Here is a 23,220-nt window from a genome sequence, read left to right as displayed (position 1 = left end):
ATTGGACATTTCTACGAACAGCAGAATAAACTACTGTAAGTATTAAGTAAGGGTTTGAAGGAGATTAAATGCCCTGGGAGCTGTGGCAGAAACCCTGGTGTAGGGAGCTGAATGTAACCACTCAAGCCAGCTACCATTCAGCAACCACAGCCAGACCAGATCAGCCATGAGATAGGAGACAGTGGAAAGAAACAGGAATTTCTTTCAATCTGGACACATCTGTATTAACTTCACTCCGCATACTCAGATTCTTCTCTCCCCCCTTTGGTGTGTTAGCAATATACTTTAGTCTCTTTCTATTCCTTCTCATAACGATGCAGAGATGAACATTTCTTTGGGTCTTTGATTGTTATGTAGAGAATACTAAAAAAATAAAATAAAAACCAAGTAGAAAATGAAGTGAACAAGGCTGTGACAGACAAGAAATAAGGTGCCACGGATACAGGATATCTTTGAGTAATAAAACATGCTATCTGTTTTTTACCTTTTATCACATTTCAACGCAGCCAGATAGATGCTGACTATACCGAGACCTAGCAGCCAGAACCCCAGTACAGAGAACTTCAGTCCAAGTGACTGAGTTGCTGAAGAAGTGACTCATCAGCCAGTGTACTTAGTCTTACCTGTCATGAACTCATAAAATGCTTACCAAAACTTGTGTGGTCGCTATTACAGGAGAATATGTCACTTCAGCAGTATTTCTCAATCCCTCCTTCCTCAAGAGAACAGCCACAAAAAGCCATCAGCCTCCACAGTATCACATATATTTGGACCACTGTCAGAACCCACACTGTCAAACCAGTCCAGGCAGAGATGTATTTTTATAAGATACCAAAATTGCTGCAGCGCTTGTTTTCTGATTTATTCATCCTAACACCAGCTTGTTTTCTAAACCAGGAGACTACGCAGAGGAACAGAAGTGTACCTGGTATAAAAAGCACTGTAAATATTTAACACAAAGCTAAAATGGGTCTGACATAATAATTCAGGATGGCACTCCATTTGTTTCTAAATCCAGCACACTTAATTTCCAGTCCTTATCATCTCCTTCTCAGCCGTATTCTCTTTCCCTCATCACCATCACCACCCTCCTCAGGTGGGCACACAGAGCACCTCGCCACACCACGCACATCTTTGCAGATTTGGAAGTCTTAGCAGAAAGAAACTGTGCCTCCACTGGAAAATCCCAGTTTGCCTGTAGCTGTACTTCTGTCCTGTTTTCAAAAAATTTAACTCTAATAGAAGGACTGCATCTATCAAAAGCTAACTCCAGAAAATCTTACATCTCCCATAGCAAGTGATGGAAAGAAAGATGACCTTTACAGTGAACTGCTACTAATTCACTGCATGGAAAAAAAATTAGATCTCTCGCATGCTGTAATACACGATACAATTGTTTGCCTCAAGCAAACTAAAATTGAATGGCGGAACCAGCTGGTTACAGATAGCAGTGTGAAAAGTTCACCTCCCCCTTTCTCTGCTGCTTAGCTGGAAGAGTATTAGTCAACAAAGCAAAGGATTATTTGTACTTCACTCTGCTCAGATTAAAAAGGATAAATTCTAAAAATGAATCTATAGCCTTCACTTCAAGAACTAACATACAGTGCTTCAACAAAGGAGAAAAGAGCTTTGATGAAACATCAAATGAGATTAATAAAAAGATCACCGAGATGAGCTTAGAGTGAATACTGTGCAAAGTTTACTTTTTGGAAAATTGAACACAAGCTCTGTCTTTATACCTGACCTGATTTTAAAAATGATGGGGGAAGGGAGAGAGGATGCTCACATGAATTCTTTCTGACCAGAAAGTAAAGCAGAGGATATTGGCCAGCCAGAGCAATACTATTCCATGGCAAATTGGTCATCCATAGGACTATGGAATGACAAAAGGTGGCACAAAATTGAAAGGTGGCATGAACTGCTAAAGCAATAGGGAAAATACTTGGAAATATTTACTACTGATTATCTTCCTCTGATAAGGGAGGAAATGAGACCTACCCAAACCTAACCAAGAAATAATTAAAGGATAACAATTGAACAATAACAGGGAAAGGGTATTTAAACATAGGTAGTTTAAATGAATGTTCAAGCTCTACCTTTGCTCAGCATTCTTAGCACTTAATTGAAAAAGTAGCACTCCTCAAGAAAAAAAACAACCACCATGAAAGGTGAAACCCAGAAAGGGGTGAAAAAATGTCAAAATCAGGCTTCCTTTCTGGACTAACTGCCAGTATCACAGACATTTTTAAGGACAGGGCACACAGTCAATTCTTCCAGCACCCCCTCCCCCCAAGTTTAAGACTTTCAGTTGGGGCTCAGTAACAGAAGAAAGAAGCAATTTTTTTCCAAGTGATTAAGTAAAAAAGACTTTCAATCAGTTGAAAGACAGACAAAGAAAGAAGGGCAATTTCACAACCAGTGCTAAAACACTAAAAACATTGTTCTAACACAGAAACAGATGAACAGCACAGATGCAACATTATACTCAAATTTCTACACACAAATAAAGCACAGAGGAAGAGCTAAAAGTGGTACTTAAAGATGGGGTTTGTGACCTAACGTGTGCAATTCAGCCACTTAAATTAACTCAGCTCCCTTTATTTATTTATTTTTACACAGAAACAAAGAAATGGTGGTTTCTTTAGTGCCCTGTAAGATATAATGCACTAACCATGTTAGTCCAACTGAAATTCCATTTAATAAACCGATAAAAACTTTGCTGTTTCTAAACATACAAATGGAAAGAATACTCTACAACAGCCTCCATGCCAACAGCATCTTTTTTATCCAGCAATAGCAAAATGAGGCAAAGATATAAAAACTAAGCTTAAGAATGTAAACCAGTTGTTAAATTGAACTGAACAGATAAGCAGCAAAAATGGGAGATGATGTTTTCCTTCATATCCTCTTTTGGATGTTAAAGACAAAGCACCACCCAGCTGCCCCAATGGCCTACACACAAGAACTGCAGGTACCATGCACAAGTGAGACCACGTCACAGCTGCTGGAAAGATCATTAACTTCTTTTTGTGACACACAGCTTCCTGGTCACCAATCCACCACATTCACACAAGTCATCTCGAGTAAATAAATCTTTTATTCCAGATCAAATAAAGCAGAAATAAACATGTTCAAAATGCAAATGATCATTGTTTCCTGGTTATTGGGTTTTTTTGTTTTTTTTGTTTGGTTGGTTGGTTGGTTTTCTTTTTTCACAGGATGCAAAAAAGACAGGAAAAAAATGCTCCGGTATAGGCTGATCCATTTAACGTGGCATGAGGGGTAATGATTCCTACCAGATGATCCTTCACGATCCTCCTGTTCCAGTCTCTTCTCAGCCTTGGGAATACAACTTGATATTGTTCTATTTCATACTAAATTTTATTTATTATAATTAAAAAAGTCAGCAGTAACAGAAGCTGTTTTTTGTTTTTTGTTTTTTTTTGTACCATATCCCTGCTGAACCAATTATCCTTTGAAGAAGTATAATTAGTCGCTATGGTTATAAATGTTACCGTAACAGAAGGCATTAATATTATTCAGAACAATTTTCACAAACTCAGTTCTAATCCTCACAATAACACCTCACAAAAATGTTAAGTAAGTCAACCAGAAGATAAAGGTTTGCAGCACATTCTGTAGGTTGTTTGCCATCAAGTTTCAGCCCGAGAAAATAAATACACACACAATCTGCCCTTATGCATCGCCTAAGTGCTGGAGAACATTCAGTCCATATGGGAAATTTATTGGATTACATGTATTATACAATATATGACACATTTGATCATTTCCAGTTCAACATGTACAGCTAAATCAAATAACCTTTGACTGAAAGACTACTCATCCTCTCCTTTAAATGTACTTTTTCTTCCCCTTAAAGGTTTGATATCACTTTTCCCATGCTGTGTTATTGTAATTTCACGTGCCTTTTCATGCTCAACCATATCAAAAAATTCGTCCCACAAGGAAATTAATTTATTCTCTTGTTCAAGCTTCTTATGCTGGATGTACCAAGACCAACAACACATGAAAATCTTTGGTCTCTTCACACTGTGAAATATTCTGTAAGTTAAAGGCAAATAAATCTGTAGAGAAAATTAGCATATACAGGACACATGTACTTTCCACAACTGCAGCTTGTGAATATGCAAGGCCATCTAACTTGGACATCATACGTATTGACTCAATTCAATTGCAGCATTACAGCTTAATCTGAAACTAGCAATTATATTCTGTAATATGAATTAATTAAATATTTCAATTTTAGAAGTCACAGAGAAGTCCAAACATCCAAAGCATGGTTCTGTTACGTCTTTACATTAATGCACAGATTTGTCACCTCTTCCTTCTCAAGCTTTGATCAGCTTTTTCCACCTTCCCAGATTGCCTCCGCATAGAACTGTTCAGTGTGCTACAAACAGCATTATACATGAGTGCTCCAACACTCCCGCTCACATACATACAACCAGCATCTGCCCTTCAGCTGTTGCTGCACCTTCTCAATGGAGGCTTCATTTTTCACTACAGAGAGAACTTCTGAAACTTATGTGTTTTCTTCTAGCTGGTTTGCCTGTCAGAGGAAAAATAATTATTGAAAAACAGTATACGTGTCTTATTTCTCTTGTCCAATTTTTTATGCTGACATTAAATGTGAAAAACAAAATGTGCTTATTTAAAAAAAACTATTAGGTAGCAAAACGGTATTCACAAATAATAGAAATTCATCTTTTCTTTCCCATTACAACTGAAATGTTATGTATTAAGCTAGATTGTGGTTAGTGGGTAGTAAGATTGAACTGATTAAATACAGTAATAACCAGATAATTAACAAGCTAGCACAAAGAAAAATATAAATTAAAACATCTATTATTTCATAGCTGTGTTAAGCTGCTTAGATCTAAGTTAACAAAGTCATTGTTACAGGAAATCTTTCTTTTTATTCTTGCAAAAAAAGGAAAATTCTTCCATGCAGCTTTTCTCAAACATATTAGATACCCATCACATTTTCTACTCTATACTCTAGCTACTTCTACTCTAGCATATTGAAACAAAAAAATTCATTTTCCTTAAGTTTCATTACTTAGTTTGTATCTACAGCAGGAGAGCAATTTAAAGTGTTTTATCTCAGGGGACCAATAAGGGATTAAACATTTCTTCAAATATCTGTTAATTTTACGTTATATCCCACTATAAAACACAACAGAGGAAAAGGCACAATCCTACCATGTTAAAAGAGTATGCCTCACTGTTTTGCTGTAAAAGTACAGGCATGGTATTGAAAGTCATGTTCCCATTATTTTACATCGCCTTCCTAAGATTCGTTCTCTTTAAGCAAGCAGAATATTGATTTATATAAAATTTAATACACTCAGGCAAAAGCATCAAGTCTTTTCATCTCTAAGAGTGAAGCAAAGAGAATGAATTTTATCTCCACTCAACGCAAGAGAAGGATGGCTTTAAGAAGTTCATGCACACGTCCAGCCATGCACAATCTAAGCAACATGCACTATATCATATCATGCCTCAAATCATAAAGGGACAATAATGAAAAGCAAAAAGAAAAAGAAAAATTACTCTGCCTTCTCGTCTTTAAGCATTCTGTATTTGGGACTCTGGAGCTCCTCAATGCTCTCTGCAATTGGTTTATTTAGTGTCTCTGGGAGGAGGAAGGTCAGGAATCCCGCAGACAGCCCACTGATTCCAAACACCACGAACGGTACAGAAGGACTAAGAGACTTCTGAAATTACAAATCCATAGCAAAAAGTAACACTGTTTGCTGCTCTTAAAATACATGAGCTACATGAACTTCAGACAAAACCAAAAGGCTACAACTCCTCCATTTGAGAAATTTAATTGGTTACGTGCTGTAAGTAGTCAGATAAAGAGCGGGCCTTTGTACCATTCTGCATGACAACCACTTTACTAACACAGAACTGCAGATGCTTTCCCAAAAGGATACAATACTGGCCACATACAGACATTTTGTTCATTTATTCTGGAAACTGACTGAACGGAATTTAATTTTTCTTGAAATTATCCTTTTCAAGCAAGATAGGCATATGTGGTATCATAATCACTAAAACGCCTTTCAGAGACTTTAATACATCTGTTACTTAAAAAGTAAAACAACTGCTCTTACCATAGTTGGCACAAATGGAGCCAAAATGCCCCCAAATCTGCAAGACATGGAACAGACCCCCAGGCCAGCATTTCTGTTTTAAACAAAGGGAGAAAAATACAAAGTTTCAGAATATACAACTGCAGCGTGTGGTGGCACTGTTAGAAACAGCTTACATGGTTTGGTTTTGTTACCAATTGTCTTCATCAAATAAAAAAATAAATAAATAAATAAAAAGGAAGGTTTTAAAGGCCCCCAATAGTTACTCCCAGATCTTCTGCCATTAGCTGCTGAAAGGTAAATCCCATCCTTTCACATCCCTCTCAGAAGCACTTCATTGTGCATTCCTTCGACTTGAACAGAGACAGGTTTTCCAACCTACCTGTTATGGCTTAACCCTGCGGGTGGCTCAGCACCACACAGGTGGTTCCCTCACTACCCCCTTTCCCTGTAGGATGGGAATTGAAAGGAAAAAAACAAAAGCAGAACTCAAGGGTTGAGATAAAACTATCTACAGGTAGAGAAAAGGAACAGGATGATAGTTATGACATATATATGTATATAACAAGCAATTGCTGACCACTCCATAACCAATTCCCAGCTAGTGCCCCCAAGCAGTGAAAGAGAGTGAAGAACTCCCAGCCCCCCCTTTAGAACACCTTCCGCTTGATGTTCTCTGGTATGGAATATCCCTTTGGCCAGTTGGGCTCATTGCTGAGAAAGGCCTTGGCTCTGTACAACTCTGCTTAGCAGCAGCTATAAACATCAGTGTGTTACCAGCATTGTTTTTCTCCTAGAACCAAACCAGATACTCTGAAGAAAATAGTTCCATCCAGCTGAAGCTAAGACACCGCCATGTAGGGCAACAAAACTGGATGTCCCTGTGCTGGATAGGGAATGATTTCACAACTTGGCTTAATCTTCAGAAAGAACCACCCAAATGGTGCCTCCTGTCCCTTCTGCTGTCTCAGGTTACACAGATGAAAAGTCAGTGCTGATCTCCAAACAGAAAGTAGCTATCAGCTAGTGTGAGGCTTGAAAGCTTCTGGCCAGATGGGGCTCCAGGCACTGCTGAATTCTATACACCCTTCAGTTTTCAAACAAGTTTAAATCAACCTCACCTAACCTGAACAGTAAACAAAGCAGGAGTTAGAGCAGCAGGATCCTCTTCAAAGAAAGGTGCAGAAATCCCCATTGCCTTTCATTTCCTGATCAAATGCAAAATTCTTCCCATCTCCATATGACTCCTACAAACACTATCAGTCCCTTCAGAGACCAACACTGGCACTGCTCACAAGCTGGGCAGCAAGAACCGCCTCACAGCTGCTCTCCTTCCCACATCTCCAGCTTCTTCCTCTCATTCATCATCACCCTGAGTTACTGAGCAGAGCTGCTCCCCCTCAGCCTGTTTCCCTTATCCAAACACAGGAAGGCAGTAACAGCATAAAAGAGGACAAACCATGGGGTGACACGGGTCACCAGTATGCCAGAACCACCCACATTCACCTCCCTTCCTCACGGCCCTTTGCACGGGTTAAGGGAAACAGATGATGGAAGCAGCTGATGAGAAGCCAGTGACTTTGGTGTAAAAATAAACAAACAAAGCAGCCTATTCTTTCACACATCCTCTTGGGAAAAGGAAGATAGCAACCCGTACTTCCTCTCTTTAAAGCAACATCGATCCAAACCCCATAAGAGAAGGCCAATCACCTCCCCTCTGTCACAATCTCTCAAGAGATGAGAGGCGCCTGTTTGTACATGAACCATTCATTTAGAAGCATCCTGACCACAAACCCTATGCCTGTCAACATCCAGAGATTTGCCAGCTTTTTTCTGACAGAGAGGAAATATGGCAAAAAGGTGATTGTAAATGCAAAATATTTCAATTCCAATGCAAAAAGAATGTAGTTGTTAACACACTTCAGAATATAATTAATTCTGAATTCAGCATAGCGTGGGTTGTGCAGAAGAACGTTTGGGTAACCAGGAGGAGAGAGGCACTGCTGCTCAGGAGTTGTGAGGAAGCACTCAAGATGCGCTTATTTAAATTTTTGTTTCCCAAAACGTATTTTAAAGACACATTAAGAAGGAAAAAAAAAACTGAAAGCTTGCATTCACTGCAGTACGCTGCACTTCTTTTCTAGCATGAGTTACGTTTCTCATTCCTCCATGTACTCATTTTCGTGAAAAAAAGCGTGCTTTGCACAGTGCTCATGCTCAGGGTAATACGTAGGTTCAAACAAGGAGAAGTACTACTGAAAACATTTAACAGCTCTGCAGAACATCCAATTGGAAAAACAAAAACAAAATAAACAAACAAAAAAAACCAACAGCTTATCCCGCCTTCCCTCTGCTGCCTTTGAAATGGGACACTGCTCATCACAGGGAAAGCTCCTGCTGGATGGAAGCCAGGATCACTACCGAGCTGAACAAAGACCACCAGATGGTGCTGATGTTTTGCTTTAAAATTAACCACTTTCCCATCACTGTTTTTCAGTATTTGCAACTAATTAAAATATCAGACAGCTATCAAAAACACATTTAAAAATGTATAAACTGTCACATATATGGAATTTTCATATAGTCTAATGTAACATGTTGTCATATTATTAAGCATGATCTACTAAAGAAAGCTGGTGATTTTTAAACTCCTTACTCTTGCATGTTTTCCAATAAGATTCCATACCCTTGACGCACAGTTACTACTATGCCAGAATATCAGTGCAGATTCTCAAATCAAACAGTCTTTCAACTAAAAACAAAGAACAACAGCAAACAACCAAAAAAAAAAAAAAAAACAACACTTTCCTAATGACAAACATGTATTTTCAAACATGTTGAGGCACTGCTGTATTTCCTGCTAGGTATGAGCTGTCACAGACACTAGTGGGGCTTTGGAAGATAATAACATAAATCACGAGAACACAGTGAAACAGTAAAATAGAGCCATTAAAACCTTGTCAGATTTGATTCTCTTGATTCTCAACTCCGGAACAGCAGAGGGAACCAAGAAATAAGACCTACACACCAAGAAAGAGACCTTGAAGGACACAGAAGTTTGGACCACATCCCATTTCAGACAGCACGCTCGTCACTTGTGCATCAAACCCCAACAAACAGCCAATTCACCTCCACCCTCACAAATTCTACTGCAAAAACTGTGTTCACAGCCTGGCTTTTGTGCCTCCGTAACATATGGGAAATTGTGAACCTCAAAAGACGCAAAATGCTAATCCATGGAATGCCCCACTCCCCTGTTCCTTTCCCCAGAGCCCTTCTTCTCCTGGATTCAAGTGATCCGTAGAAATACTTCTGAAATACTGTATCCACCAGCCAGGACACCTTCCTACTCCACTTCGTAGTTTTAGTTCTGTTTTGAGAGCAAAGGAACATTCAACTTCTGAAATGCGTTACGTTTGAATTTGAGCAGCTAGTGCTATATGTCTCCAATTCCGAGCTTTGGGTACAACTCAAAAAATCACGTGGAGCTGACGGTAGGTGAGGAGAGCAGCATGAGGAGCTATCTGTTCTCCCGTCCCAGCCTCAAGGAGTTGGTGAGGGCCATGAAAAATCAAGTAAGGCTTCAGCTCACTTGTTTGTGAATTAAATGCTGTAAAACATACCATAGCCATGCGGGAACCATTAAAATGAGTTGCATTATGAATGTTTAATTAAATAAGAAATACATAAAAGCATTTATTTTTCAAGCAGTAAACAAACAATTATATTGGAGGTTAAAGTATACAGAAGCACTGTAAATAGTCCTTACTGCATACTCTATGTTTATAATTAAGTTACCATACACTTCCATCACATCATTATGTTCAGTTTTGCAACCTATAATTTGACTCCCAAATGAGTACTATAAATGGGAAACACAGCACCTAGCATTGCAGTGCACGAGGGTTGTTTTGCACTGGTATTCTGACTCAGGCCTAGTGGAAATCTCTACAAGCAGCCCTACAGAGAGCACTAGTGCAGAGCGCTGACTGCCAGCAGCAGCCCCTCTCATGGCAACCTGCTTCAACTTAAGAAAACTCACAAGGATATTTCAGGTAACAATAATTACACCAGCAACTGGGCTCACTGTGCATGAAAGCTGACCCACAAGGCCCGTTAGATTACCTCAGCACCGTTGGGTACAGTTCAGATGTATAAATGTAAGCAATGTTGAAAGCAGCGCTGACCATCATTTTTCCACACAAAGCTAACAAGGTGGGACCGAGGAGCAAACCTTTCAAGAAAAAAGAAAATAAACAATAAGCAAAAGTAGTCTGTTTCCTTTTTACACAATGCTGAAAGCGTCCTGTCCTTTTTTCAAGAGACTGTCACATAACAACAAAGTTTCATCTGTTTCTTCAACTACACACACAAATAAGAACACCTCATTGCTTCCTAGCTGTCCTAAAAGCTAGAACAAAAATGAATACATAAAATCATGTTTAAAACCAAGATCGTCTCCTCAATTTTGGGGGAGTGAACGCTAAAACCATTACACAGCTCCGGAACAGGGCGATAAAGCTTCCAGCTCTGCAGTTAGAAAACCTTGCCAGGTAATTGCATCTATTGACAAGCACAAGCAGACACTAAGCGTTCCCTGACTAATTTATTAAATTAATACCGTACAACTTGATTAATCTCAAAAGCCTATTTGCTTCCCAGTGACATACTGTGCATTCTTCGTGCATCCTTTAGATGCAGCAACTCTGTAATTGTGAAGAACGGATGCTAATGCGGCCTGGTTTACTTGTACCTAACCTTCAATTGACTAAACCAGGGTGTGGATCTTTTCAAATCCCAGTTACTTTGACTTTGGATATGGTTACATTTGCACCATTCCTTTTAATAAGCAGGGAATTTATTTATTTCTGTTAAGCATGAAGAAGGATGAATGCTCCAATTAGGTGTACTTCACCTAAGTAATGCAAAAGTCACATTGCTTCCCAATTGCTTCTCTCTTTAATTTTGCTTTTCAGTATTTTCAATTCTTTTCTCCATAAGAACTGCATTATGACACACAGTGACCAGATGCAAAGTGTGGGCCTGGCCTTAAGAGCCCTGCCAAGTGCCACCAGGAAGTGGGAACATCTCTCTTCTTTCATCAACCAAATAAGGAGCAATCAAGAACAGACTTGTAAACGTGTTTTGAAACTTACTGCTTCTCTCCCAAAGGGGGCTTAGATTGAATGCTGTATATCCATATGTATTAGAAGAGCATTAGTGCATTTGGGAAGTTCTGATCTTACTAGCAAAACAGAAGAGTCTGTCTAGACAGAGAAATTGGCACTCAGAAGCTCAGGAGTGAATTTAAAGTGCACTTTCTTTTCCACACTTGCTCCCCAAGGGGAGGCTGCTGGCTGTCTGCTGGGGAATTACTGCAGGATCAGAAGCACACTGGAAACACACTGCACACCAGCTTCCTGATGTCATTAAGCTCGGACAGTGATTGTTCCTCCTCAGCCTTGGAGTGTACATTTAGCAACATTCCAATATTTTGTCTTCATCTGTAACAGCGTAAAGCAGGAATGCACTCACTCTTGTGGGGATTCTGGTAACCATTTAAAAGCAATTTGCTAAGTCCAGTCAAGTGTTTCAGTGCAGCTTCCTTAACAGTACATCTTTGTTACTACATTTCATTTAATATCCTTTCACTTGAACGTCCAGCAACAATAGCATGCACATCATTTTGCCTGCTGGGGCAACTATTTTGAACTTTAGTAAAAGACCAAATTGTACATTCTTACTAAATTCAAGCATTTGCACTTCTTGTTGACCTATAATCTTACATATAATCTTGCATTAATTGACTTGTGGAACTTCAGATGGTAAAATGGGGGAAAATGGCAAGAACAGTGCTGATATTTAAAAGCTTGTAAAACTGGAGTTAGACAATGATTAGCTTTAGATGCCACCAATGTCATTAGGAGCCTAATTTGGATTGCCATTATGTAGATTCACCGTCTGGCTGTCATCTTCATGAGAAAAAAAAGTTCACTTAAGCGTAAGGAATTAAAGGAATCTTTACATTTACTGCAGAAAAAAGTACCCACCAAGAAAGGGTAATTCTCAGCAAAAAGGGAACTAACCAACATCAACCAAAGTTGGGACAAAACTGGTTTAAAGAGCTGGAAATTTTCTTCCTTCAGTGGAAAGCTATCAATGAAAATCACAAGAGGTAACAACTGTACATTCAGTACAGTCAGGGAAATCTAAGTACGTTTCCCAGCTAGAAATTCACTCTGTTTACTTCACTATAAAAACAGATACAAAATGAAAGAGCCTTCCTGTTATACAACAACTTCTGAAATAAAGTAGTATTACATCCCAATTCCTCTCACCACCCTCCAGTCTGATGTTCATTTCCATTGAAACCTCACTGTATCCACAGAAGTGCCTCACTGTCATCACTCCCAGAGCTGACTGTCTTTCTGCTTAAGTGACACAGAGCACTCTGGGCCAAGAACCAGCTTTACCACAAAAAAAACTAAGACACTGTAATGGCATTCAAGTAGACTCCCTTAAAAAAAGGAGATTTCCTGAAACTTAGCAACTCTTCAGGAATTACTGCCCTATTCTGATAAGCGATGACTGTTTTTCATTTATTTTTTTTTCCCCACTTATAGTAACAAGTACAAACAGCAAGCAAGGAAGAAATGGTCTCAGTACAAGAAACAATAAAGTGCCTGAGGATGTGAATTAACACAAACATGGGAAATAGGATTATAGCATATTTTCTCTCTCACTGCTTTTCTTTTGTAGACTTTTCTGAGATCAATTTGAAATGGATGCCAGACAGCATTCACATCTGCTGAGGATAAACACAACCTACAGATGCATACTTTGTGATCACATCACTGCTGCTCTTGGTTTGAAATACAACTATGACAAAAGCAAGAAAAACAGATGCTGAGTGAGTGCTTCTCTTTGTTAGAGTCATTTAGACCTACATTTTCAGTGACTAGGGTAGATATTGATACAAAAAAAACCCAAGTCCTGCACTTGAAATGGAAATTTATTTATTTATTTATTTTTAATGAAGAGCTAAACTTTTAATTCAGGAAAATACCAGTTCCTGTTTCTTAAAACACTGTATGAAACCAAAACAAATATTAAATTCTGCTTTGTGTCTCTCCCACTGTCAATATCTAACTGAGATTACAGACCCGCAGTTCTGTCATTAAAAGTGGCATTTTAGGATAAATGAATTAATAGTGATGAATGAATGCAGTAACCATTGCTTGAAACAGAACCTGATAGCTCCATCTGACCATCTGAAAGCCAAGAATTTGGAAGATAGAAAAACCTGGTCATACAACAGGTTCTAGTAAGGTACAAATTGCATCTACAAGAGGTTAGAAGCAATATAGATGGTCCCTGGGCTCCTGACAGGCCCTAGAAGAAAAAGACAGAGAAAGAGAGGGAGGTATAAACTGACAGACCCTGGTAACTGCGGGCAAGAAATGCTCAGTACTGAATAAAAGCTACAGAGCAACATAAAGTTACAACATATTTTGGCGGCACTTCATACCTACCAGAATTTTTTTGCAAGAACATGGTAAATATACAGGCAAATCCTGCAAATATCAGAAACCACATCATAGTTTTACGCCTTCCAGACCTAGAAGGAAAAGAGTTCCAAGATGAAGATGAAAACAAAGCCCTTCACTATTTTTTGACTCTCTCAGCAAAATGCCAGCTGAAGTATACAGCAACATTATTAACAGTTATACGTCTATTTTACCACAGCAGGTGCCTCAGGTCTTACACTCTTCCTAGTTCTGTGCACCAAAGACCTCCTATAAATGCTTTCTATTTCACAGACAAATACACGTATGTATATACGTGTACACACATATACATACACATGTATCTTTAAGCTATTGGATTTGTAGTCTTGAGAAGAACCCACCTACTTCAGCAAGAACTCATGCTGTATTTTGTCTTCTCTGCAGTGAGTGAGGCAATGGGCTCTGTCACTCCGTCACTAAAAGGGCATCACAGAGCACGCACACAAACATTAAAGTAATACGAATTAAAAAAATATATCGGGCTAACTCTTCTTAACCTGTACTTCTCTTACAGAACTAGGCATAAATACAACCAGTTAAAACGCAGAAAAACTTCTTGGTATGCTTTTCCATCTAACAGTATGCATATAGAAATAAGCAAAGGTTATTTCAACTGCTTATTGTTTTAAAATAAAAGAGAAGCAGCCAGGATAGAAAAGCACCAACCCAAACAAATAATGCTGGAAAGTGTTTTTCAGTTGCAGTCTGTAGGCAGTAAAAAATCAAAGTCACCCTGAATAAAATGTGAGAGATGTACATGCAAGCTGTAGGTACAGAAGTAACTGGGCTACTCGTCTTTTTTTTCCTCAAGACTCAAACCTCTCAGTTTTTAGTCACATTAATCATAAGAATCTGACACCCTGAATAATTCAAAAGCTGAACAGAATTATAAAGGGAAAAGGTAGAAAACTCTAAGTCCCATTTCTGTACCAACTGCAGAAAACCCTGCAGCAAACCACCAATGAATCCACTGGTTTAGAAGAACCACGAAGTACCTTCCCAAGAAAAATGTTAACATTCTTTTAGGCTGTCTACAAATACATGCAGAAAAGTAGGAAATAAGTTTTTCTTACCAAGATTTCTCAATAAAGAACATGCAGAGTGGAAAGGCCGGAACTTCCACAAGACCATAAAGAGCAACATTTAAATAAAGATTTCCTCCTAAATCACCAGCATTTAAAGTTAGCCCATAGTATACAAAGCTGCAGACATACCTACGAATAACCACAGAAGTCACATTATGAGCATAACTAGTCTTCAAAATTAAGAATTAAAAGGTGAATTATGCCAAACTATAGGTTAGCTATATTAAGTTAGTATGTTAAGAAGAGAACTCTTATTCTGCCCAAATGAGAAAAAATGTAGAGAGAATAGTTTCTATTTAAGTAAACTGTATAGAAGGACAAAATAAATGCTCACATTATCAGTTTGGTTTTTGGTGTTTTTTCCCTAGGTTAGTCAACTGATGCTTACCTGCTCTGGGGACTGATTCTTTTGTTCCAAGTTGCACAGTTTTTCAAAACGGCACCAAATGTAACTATGCAAGCATAGACCTATGAGATGTACTTGTCGGCTCTTACTCACATTTCTTACATATACTCCAATTCTTACTCCGGATCTCTATGACTGCCTCATCCACAAAGCCATTTTCTCCTTAAGACTGGCTAAAGTACACATCCTCTCAACTTCTGCCTCAGCTTCTCTTCCCCTTCAACGTAAACACTATGTTTTCAGCAGATTTCTTATTACTAGGTCTTGAAGGAGCATCTACATAACATACTGAAAATAAAATCCAACAGCAACGATAATTAAATGTCAGCTTCACAACACACCACGCTTATTGTTTACAATTGTTAACTGACAGATTTATGATTAGTTTAGGGCAGTATTTTTAAGAGAAAAGGGTAACCATTTTAATAGTTCCCTCATGTCTGACTCGTTCACAGCATCTCATTACTACGTACCAGATGTACATGAGTATGACGGTTCGCCACCGAAGGACTGGGTGTTTTATTAAGTGTAGGATACCAGGGGGGGATTCGTCCTTCCGCAAAGTTCCTGCGCTTGGTTTTAATTTCAGATTTAATCTTTCTTTTCCATTACCAAGGGCAATATATTGCATCACATCTTCAGCTTCTGCAGTTTTCCCTTGGGAGTACAGCCATCGAGGTGACTCTGGAAGCATGCTAACAGGAAAGAAAAAGAAAAATCAATGGTGACAAGTTCATTCCTCAGTAAAATCAATTCTACTGTTCTGCAAATCAATCACCAAAACAACAAAAACATGATTGTATTAATGCAAAATTCACAGAAAAGTGTTTTATCTGCACTGTTATGCATATTAAATTTAGTGTATTCTAATATACAGTTAATCTCATAGAAGAATGGTTGGAAATGCTTGTCAAACACTTTGAGACTACAGCTACATTGTGACTTATGCTAAACTAAGTGACTTGTGCCAAATGAACCTCCTTGGGAAAACTGTACTGGCATTAACCACAGAGCATCTCAATGTTCAATTACTTGAAGGGACAGGACAAAACTTGGTTTTCACTGAGGTTTATTTCAAACTTCTGTGACATGTGACAAGTTGGAGCAGAGAGAAAAGAAACTTCACTGTGGACTACCTGCCAAGCTTCAGGCCCTGCTCATTGCTACCTGCTGAACATGTAAGCCTCATTCATAGAATCGTAGAACGGCTTGGGTTAGAAGGGAGCTCGAAGATCAATCCCCCTGCCACAGGCATGGCTGCCAACCTCCATATCTAATACCAGATACTGATATCTAATATTAGACAAATACAATCACAATATCCTTGTTTACCACAACTGCAGTTCACAATTCCTGCTTTATTCAGCTTGCAGAATGTACTGCTGCTTTTGCAAGAGTCATAATGCAAAGAATGGGCCATTTTATTTCATTCCCCTAGCAGAGATATACAGCCTTCAGTACAACGATTGAATATTTAAAAGGATCCCAGGGGTTGTTTTGTTTTGTCTTTAATACCTGGGAAAAAATGACTCTATATCCACCAGAAACACATTATCATGGACACAAACACCGTGTACAACATCTTTCCTCGCCCTGAAACTTTGTTTTCCTAGGCTACAAGAAAAATACTTTTTGTGCATTCTTCAACAGAACTTATTTCAAGAGCAGATTTATCTAAAAAATAAAAAATTAGAAGCCAGAAAAGATTTTTTTCTATCTATGCTGTATGCCACACGTTCCATGCATTACTTTAGATACAACCTATTACACTAATAATTCTTTCATTTCTTCTACAGCTCTAACTGGTGATCAGAAATATACAAGGAATATCCACTTGGTATGTTACAAGCACATTTTGTAACAACACAAACCAGATAATGCTACCACTTTCAGACCTTTAAATCCTGCAGTATTTCGTAACTGTTTTTATAATAATGTTTATGCAGTAATTCTAAATAGGCAGGAGGACTCAAATACAATAACAATAGGAACAGAACCAAAACAGATCTGAAAAACATGCAGATCAAAAGTGTATCCAGATAAGAAAGGCAGTTCCAAGTGCTCTCAGTTATCTCCCTTCGCACGCATGCACGTCTCAAAAAGCAATCCCCAAAACTCTCCAAGAGCACTTCCAGAACTTCTCAGGCACTGAAGCCCTCCTTTGGCAGCAGGCCGTGTTCCTGGCTGATGTTTCTGCGCACGGCCTCTGGCAGCCCTCCCTGCAATCAGGCTTTATGAGGCAGCTGGCATGCAGCTGCTCCACACAGCGCTGGCTGCCACAGCTGCAGTGCAGACTTTGCTTCGGGGTAGCCCTGACCTTCTGCTCCACCTGAAACTGCTTTCTTCACTACGATTTTCTTTTGCTTGGTTCATAAAAATGCAGAAATATAATCCTTATTTATACCACTCTTGAATTATGACAAGAAAAGCTGTCAGATAGATGCCTATCTTTTCTTTCTATTCTAAGATACATGGGTCACTTACAAAGAAAGGAGGAAGAAGATGACTCCCAGAGTATTGGATACCAATGCCAGGTAGCGCCACTCTCTTACATAGTAACCCAGTAAAGCATACACAGCTATGCCGACTGCAAACATCAGATTAGTTAACGAACCTGGAAACATGAACAGAAAGGTGACTGCAGACACCACTGGCAAGGAAAAAAGAATTAAGTAGAAATTTCAAATTCCAACCCCATGATAAATCTAAATAAAATAGCAATAAAATCTTAACTTTGGAAGTATTTTTATGGCATTTATGCTGGCTTCAGTATATTGCACAGTCTTAGTGAAGAAGGCCTCTGTACAACAGGGGCAAGGGAAGGTGAGCAGGGCTGGTCCCCCCCTCAAAAACAAAGGATGGTACACAGGATAGACCAAGAGATGAGCAGAAATCCACAGATCAAAGAGAAAATTTAGGGATAGGAAGGGGAAGCATTGTGAGCTAGCTAAGTTTAAGGTAATCTTGGGCTGTAACAGACATTGTAAGAAAGCTGTGAAAGCACAAGGACTAAGTTCAGCATATAAAGAGCTGCAGCCCAGAGGTACACTTCAGCAAGCTTCTGATGAACAGGTATAAATAAAGATGGTGAAATACGGGGTCAACTTCCATTCCAGGAGCCTACCAACAAACCTCTGCAGGCTAACACAGGAGGTCCCACACTAACCCACAAGCTCCCAGCTACTGCACACGCAGCCTACCCACAGCCAACACCTAGCAGAGCTCCTTGAACACTGCTGGGCAGCTTCCAGCTGCCTCCTCTCCTGCAGCTCCTGATCAGTTGTTCAGCACCTCTTTACCAACAGCTGAGCAGGACTAGAACAAAGCACCTAAAGTGAGAAGCAGCAGGAAACAGGCATCCTGGCGGTCCGTCTAGGCTGGCCCTGCAGGAAGAGAGGCTGGGAAGTGCTGGGAAGAGCAGAGACAGAAACAGGGAAGGAGGGGTGGGAGAGAAACGATGTGAGTCAAACAAGCAAACCCAGGTAAGAAAATTTAGCACTTGAAAAGCGCAACTGAAGCAGAAAGTTACAACCAAACCACCACGGCCTTCTATATCCCTAAGAGTCCCAAGGAAAAATAAGAAAAAAGGAGAGCAAAGTACTGGAGAACAGAGAGAAATATGCTCACAGCCACAGCGAGTCAGCAGCTAGGCTCAGTTTTTCCCCCTGTTGTGTTGGCCAAATGGGCTTTTGGGTCTGAGCTACTCCCATTCTACAACAGTACAACATGCAAGTGTTACATTTATCTTAAGCCTTGGCAGCTGCATATGAAAAAGCACATCTAAAAATACTGGATGGTCAACGCATCCAACAGAGACAAAAGCCCTGCATCGTGGTGTGAGGCAGGGAAACTTCAAAAAACGCTTCAAAAAACTCTCTTCCCAAGATATCATACAGTACCACTGAGAAGGTGGCAGAATCTGTCAAAACACGTATTCATTTTTTTCATTATGTATTGCAGTGCACAAATAAGAGTTGTTTTTTGTTTTGTTTTGTTTTTTTCAATCAGTATATCTATTTAAAAGCCTCAGTTTTGCTATTTATCCAACAAACCCAATCCTGTATTTCTCACTTAGGCAGCACCCCCACAGAACTCAGAACTTGAATGAATCATATTGTGTTCATTTGGCATGCCACACACTAACTTCACATTGTCAATGCCCACACCTGCACAAAGCAAGGCACTGGTTGTCAGAACAGCACTTGGCACAGAAATCACGATTAAATATTCTCAAATCCCACCTGTAAACGACCAAAATGATTTTCCTACATATTCTTGTGTCAGGACAAAAGACACAAGAGCCATTCCACCATTCACAATTCCAACAAGAAAACGTGAAACTGCAAATATGCCATAATTTGGAGCTAATGCTGTGACATACCCAAAAATGATATCAAAAAATAGACCTGCAGAGAGAGAAGAAAATATGATTAGTATTTATGCTGTGCAGCACAACCTCAGAGGAAAGGCAGGAAGCACAACAAGTTACTGGCTGTACTGAGTAGTATATATAGCATTCTCACTCTTATGTTTGGCTTTCTGAAACTACACCATACCAACAGGTCACTAATCTCCAAGTCCCCACTGTGACAAATTTAATACTTCCTTGAGACAATCTTATCATAAAAAAACAAAACACCCTTTCTTTGCAAGCACAGCTGGAAAACAAACCACCAGCTTATGAATAATCCATTCCAAAAAGACTGAGGTAAATGATGATCCCCTCCCCCACCAAAAAAGAGAATATTTTTACAGGTGGTAATACAGTCAGGCAATACTTGCAGCACTATGCTCAACAGCAAGTCATAGCAAAACCAGGTTATTTTATATCAGCCTTTGACATTCCAGTGACCACTATGCTGCTTAGTACACTCACAGGAGCCCATTTCAGTGCTGCTTTAGTCTGTGTGAGATGCTGATATAGATCACTGATTCCACACCACTGGTGGGGCAGAAATGGGGATGTTGCTATCCAGTAGAACACTCAAGGAGACATTTAAAGCCTTACCTGAGATATATACTGGTTTCCTGCCCAGTTTATCTGACAAAGGACCAAATGTGATATTTCCAATAAGCAACCCAGCAAAAAACAGGGATGATGCAAGGCTCACTTTGTAGGCTTCTTGTTCAATTAGATACCACTATTTAAAAAAAAAAAAATTGAATCACTTTATCATCATAAATATTAATGACAAATTGCCAGCTTTCTCAAAAACAAAGACATCTACTAAAACTTTTCCGGTGTCATTTCCCACTCCTTGCTTTATACCCAATTAGAGGTTTGTTCCAAGTTTGATGAGTGACCCAACCTCTTCACTTTCTCTTCTCAAGAAATATCATCATAATCTCAGCTTCTGATTTGTTAGGTTTATGCAGTATCAAGATTTGACAAAGTAACTCACCTGTAAAGTTTGGGAACTTTGAATTTTTAACAGCTTGGCCATCTCGACACTGAACAAGCTCAGTTATTTCAGTGAACTGATAATAAAACTCATTAACAACAATTAAGAGTGTTTACTACTACAATACTGAGACAGCTGCTGCAATTCCTGGAGCTGGTGCCCCTCAGGGTACACACACAGAAGTGCAGAAGAGAAGAAAGATTATGAAAAGATGTCTAGGTGAAGACTTGTTTTATAAGAGCCTTAAGAAATACTTACTGACGGCTCAGTGATGTTTTTAGTATTTTACTCCATGCACGTGGTTATGATCAAATAGAAGTCAGACACAAAAGATCCTTTTCTTTATAAAACATACTTTGGATCTCGTGCAAAAGCCCAACTGAGGCAGCAAAGCAAAAATTATGCTTGTGCAGAAAGGAAGAAAAAGAACTGCAGTGTGCAAACAAAAAGCACCAAGCATTTCCTGACAGGAGGAGGAGGGCAGCCAGTCCACCGAGATCTGTGGTCACAGCAGCACTGCTGGGATTACAGACATTGCTCACATCGTGTTGGGAAAGAAGTGTGATCAGAACAGCCCAGGTGATTTTCCAGGGAAAGAACGCAACTAATTCAGTGCAAAGCTCTACCTGAAAAAATGATTGAAACGTGCAAGGAAGTTTACTTGGATATACGTGGATGAGTATTCACACCAAAACAGCATCGTGCTGACAGTGTAAGTGACATCTGCAGCGTCTCCTTTTGGGAAAGGAAGGAAGAAGGATCCTAATGCCATTTGCTTTTCTTTTATTTTGTTTCTTGTTTTTGAGAAGTAAGAGGATTAAAGGGGTGGGGGAAAAGACTTAAGACCAGATCCTACACCACACACCATGGCCTCAGCACTGTGGCGTCAGACTCAGATTCATACAGATCCCCACAGACTATTAGGAATTCACAGGATCTTCTCATCACGGCGCTCTGAAGCAACCTCTGCTCTCAGCCAGCGAGTCCTGACCCACACAGGGCAGTGCACAGAGGAGACACGGCTCCATCCACCGCCGCCCACCAGCCCCTGCAGTTGGCAGGAGCAGGATCTCACTGCTTTCACAGGACACCACTTCACTCACACGTGCTCCACTTCAGCACTTCAGACAATCGAGGGAGCTGTGGGCACTCTGGGATTGTAGCACTCAGCAGTGCAGTCTCTGCAGCTACCCTCTACTACCACATTCTGCTGAGCAGCAGGTTCCACCCTATTTTGGCAGATAAAGACATTGCTTACACCCGCTCAGAAAGAGAAGAAAACGTAAGTTTTGGGAGCCACAAAACATTCCTGGGCACAAATCCTCAGGAAACTTCATTTGGAAAACAAATATCACTGCATGTCCTCTCCGAGGCACAGAGCACTGCTGGAGCAAGGCCTCCATGCCAGTGCTCCTCAGCACACAAATTGCAAACTCCTGGTTCTCATCTGCAGCGCTCCAGGCTGATCTGAGACACAACACAACCTTTCAGGCCCCAGATATGGTTGCAAAACTCAAATTCTCAAAATTAAAAAGCCATTTTTTCTTTTCCTATAGTTATCTTCTGACCTGCTCTCCCTAACACCATACAAACACAGAGTACGGGAGCAAAAAGATTTGAATGATTCCCATCTATCTCTGCATCTGAGAGTGGCAAATAACAAGGAAAAGAGTAGGGCAAAAGACAGCTTTTGCAAACTGTTACTCGTGCTGCTTACTGTGCCACTGGAAACGCCCCAGTTTTACCAAGTCTGACAGTCATTAATGAAGTGACTGTAGCTTAAAAGAGCAGATCCATCTACTTTATTTGCATAAAAGGAACTGCTTGACTGCAGCTTGCCCACGGAAGCGTTGCCCACACTGCCATCACTGTAACAGACATCCCCTGGCTCCTTACATCCATGCAGGAGTTGGATTTACTTCCAGCCCCCTAGCACCCAGCACTACAGTTTAATGCAAACTAGTGTTGGTTTTACACTAGGAAAGCAAAGCTAATGATTTAATTGTATACTTTCAGATCCGAAAATAAGAATAAACTAGCGGAGTTAGTGGGTTCTGCTGACGTTTAACAGCACGGCAAAGTCTCGCACTGGCGGCAAAAAGCCCGAAGAAAAGAGAAAGCGGGGCGGCCGTTCTCACCTCGGTCACGATGGAGGTGAAGTTGCTCATGAAGCGGACGCGCTGAGCCCCGCCGGCCGCAGGCGTCGCTCGCTCCACGCGGTATTGGGGCACCGCGCCGACCAGCACAACGAGCACGGACTGACACGCCACGTACACCTGGCAACGAGACGCAGCCGCTTAGCCAAACGCTTCCCGTTCCGCCGAGCCCCACACACGACAGCAGTTTCCGTTTACTCGGCACCGCAGCCCGCGGTCGGCACGCGGCTCTCAGCCCCAAGCGCGGACCCGGCAGCACCCAGCACCCAGCGCCCTTCTGCCCGCGCCAGCGCCTCTCCGCCGCTCGCTGCTCTCTAGGCAGGAGATACGAACGGCTCCGGCCTCGCTTCCCGGCCGGGAGGAGACACCCTTCAAAAAGTGGAAGCCGTATAAGCGCAAATAAGGAAACGGAAAGCGAACGAATTCCGCTAAGTGGAAGCCGCGCGGAGGCCCGAAGGAGCGGCCGGCAGCGGCAGGGCCCCCC

General features: G+C 40.4%; 1 protein-coding gene across 1 annotated transcript in view; it reads right to left on the bottom strand.

Annotated features, from left to right (window-relative positions):
* Positions 1–3,079: 3,079 nt before the first annotated feature.
* Positions 3,080–23,220, bottom strand: part of LOC100539460 (solute carrier family 22 member 15-like) — a 31,940-nt gene continuing 11,799 nt past the window's right edge. The window contains exons 2-13 of the mRNA XM_031554565.1: positions 22,935–23,105; positions 22,719–22,876; positions 20,187–20,319; positions 19,420–19,584; positions 17,663–17,792; positions 15,652–15,873; positions 14,761–14,901; positions 13,652–13,737; positions 10,245–10,353; positions 6,141–6,213; positions 5,580–5,738; positions 3,080–4,570 (exon numbers count right to left, since the gene is read on the bottom strand). Coding sequence (XP_031410425.1) covers positions 4,544–4,570; positions 5,580–5,738; positions 6,141–6,213; positions 10,245–10,353; positions 13,652–13,737; positions 14,761–14,901; positions 15,652–15,873; positions 17,663–17,792; positions 19,420–19,584; positions 20,187–20,319; positions 22,719–22,876; positions 22,935–23,105 — 1,574 coding nt within the window. The 3' untranslated portion in view covers positions 3,080–4,543. The remainder of the gene's footprint in view (positions 4,571–5,579; positions 5,739–6,140; positions 6,214–10,244; positions 10,354–13,651; positions 13,738–14,760; positions 14,902–15,651; positions 15,874–17,662; positions 17,793–19,419; positions 19,585–20,186; positions 20,320–22,718; positions 22,877–22,934; positions 23,106–23,220) is intronic.

This window comes from Meleagris gallopavo, chromosome 8, assembly GCF_000146605.3.
Source record: "Meleagris gallopavo isolate NT-WF06-2002-E0010 breed Aviagen turkey brand Nicholas breeding stock chromosome 8, Turkey_5.1, whole genome shotgun sequence".
NCBI classification, from domain to species: Eukaryota; Metazoa; Chordata; class Aves; order Galliformes; family Phasianidae; genus Meleagris; species Meleagris gallopavo.
The sequence above is the reverse complement of the archived record's forward strand: the minus strand, read 5'-3'. Positions and strand labels throughout refer to the sequence as shown.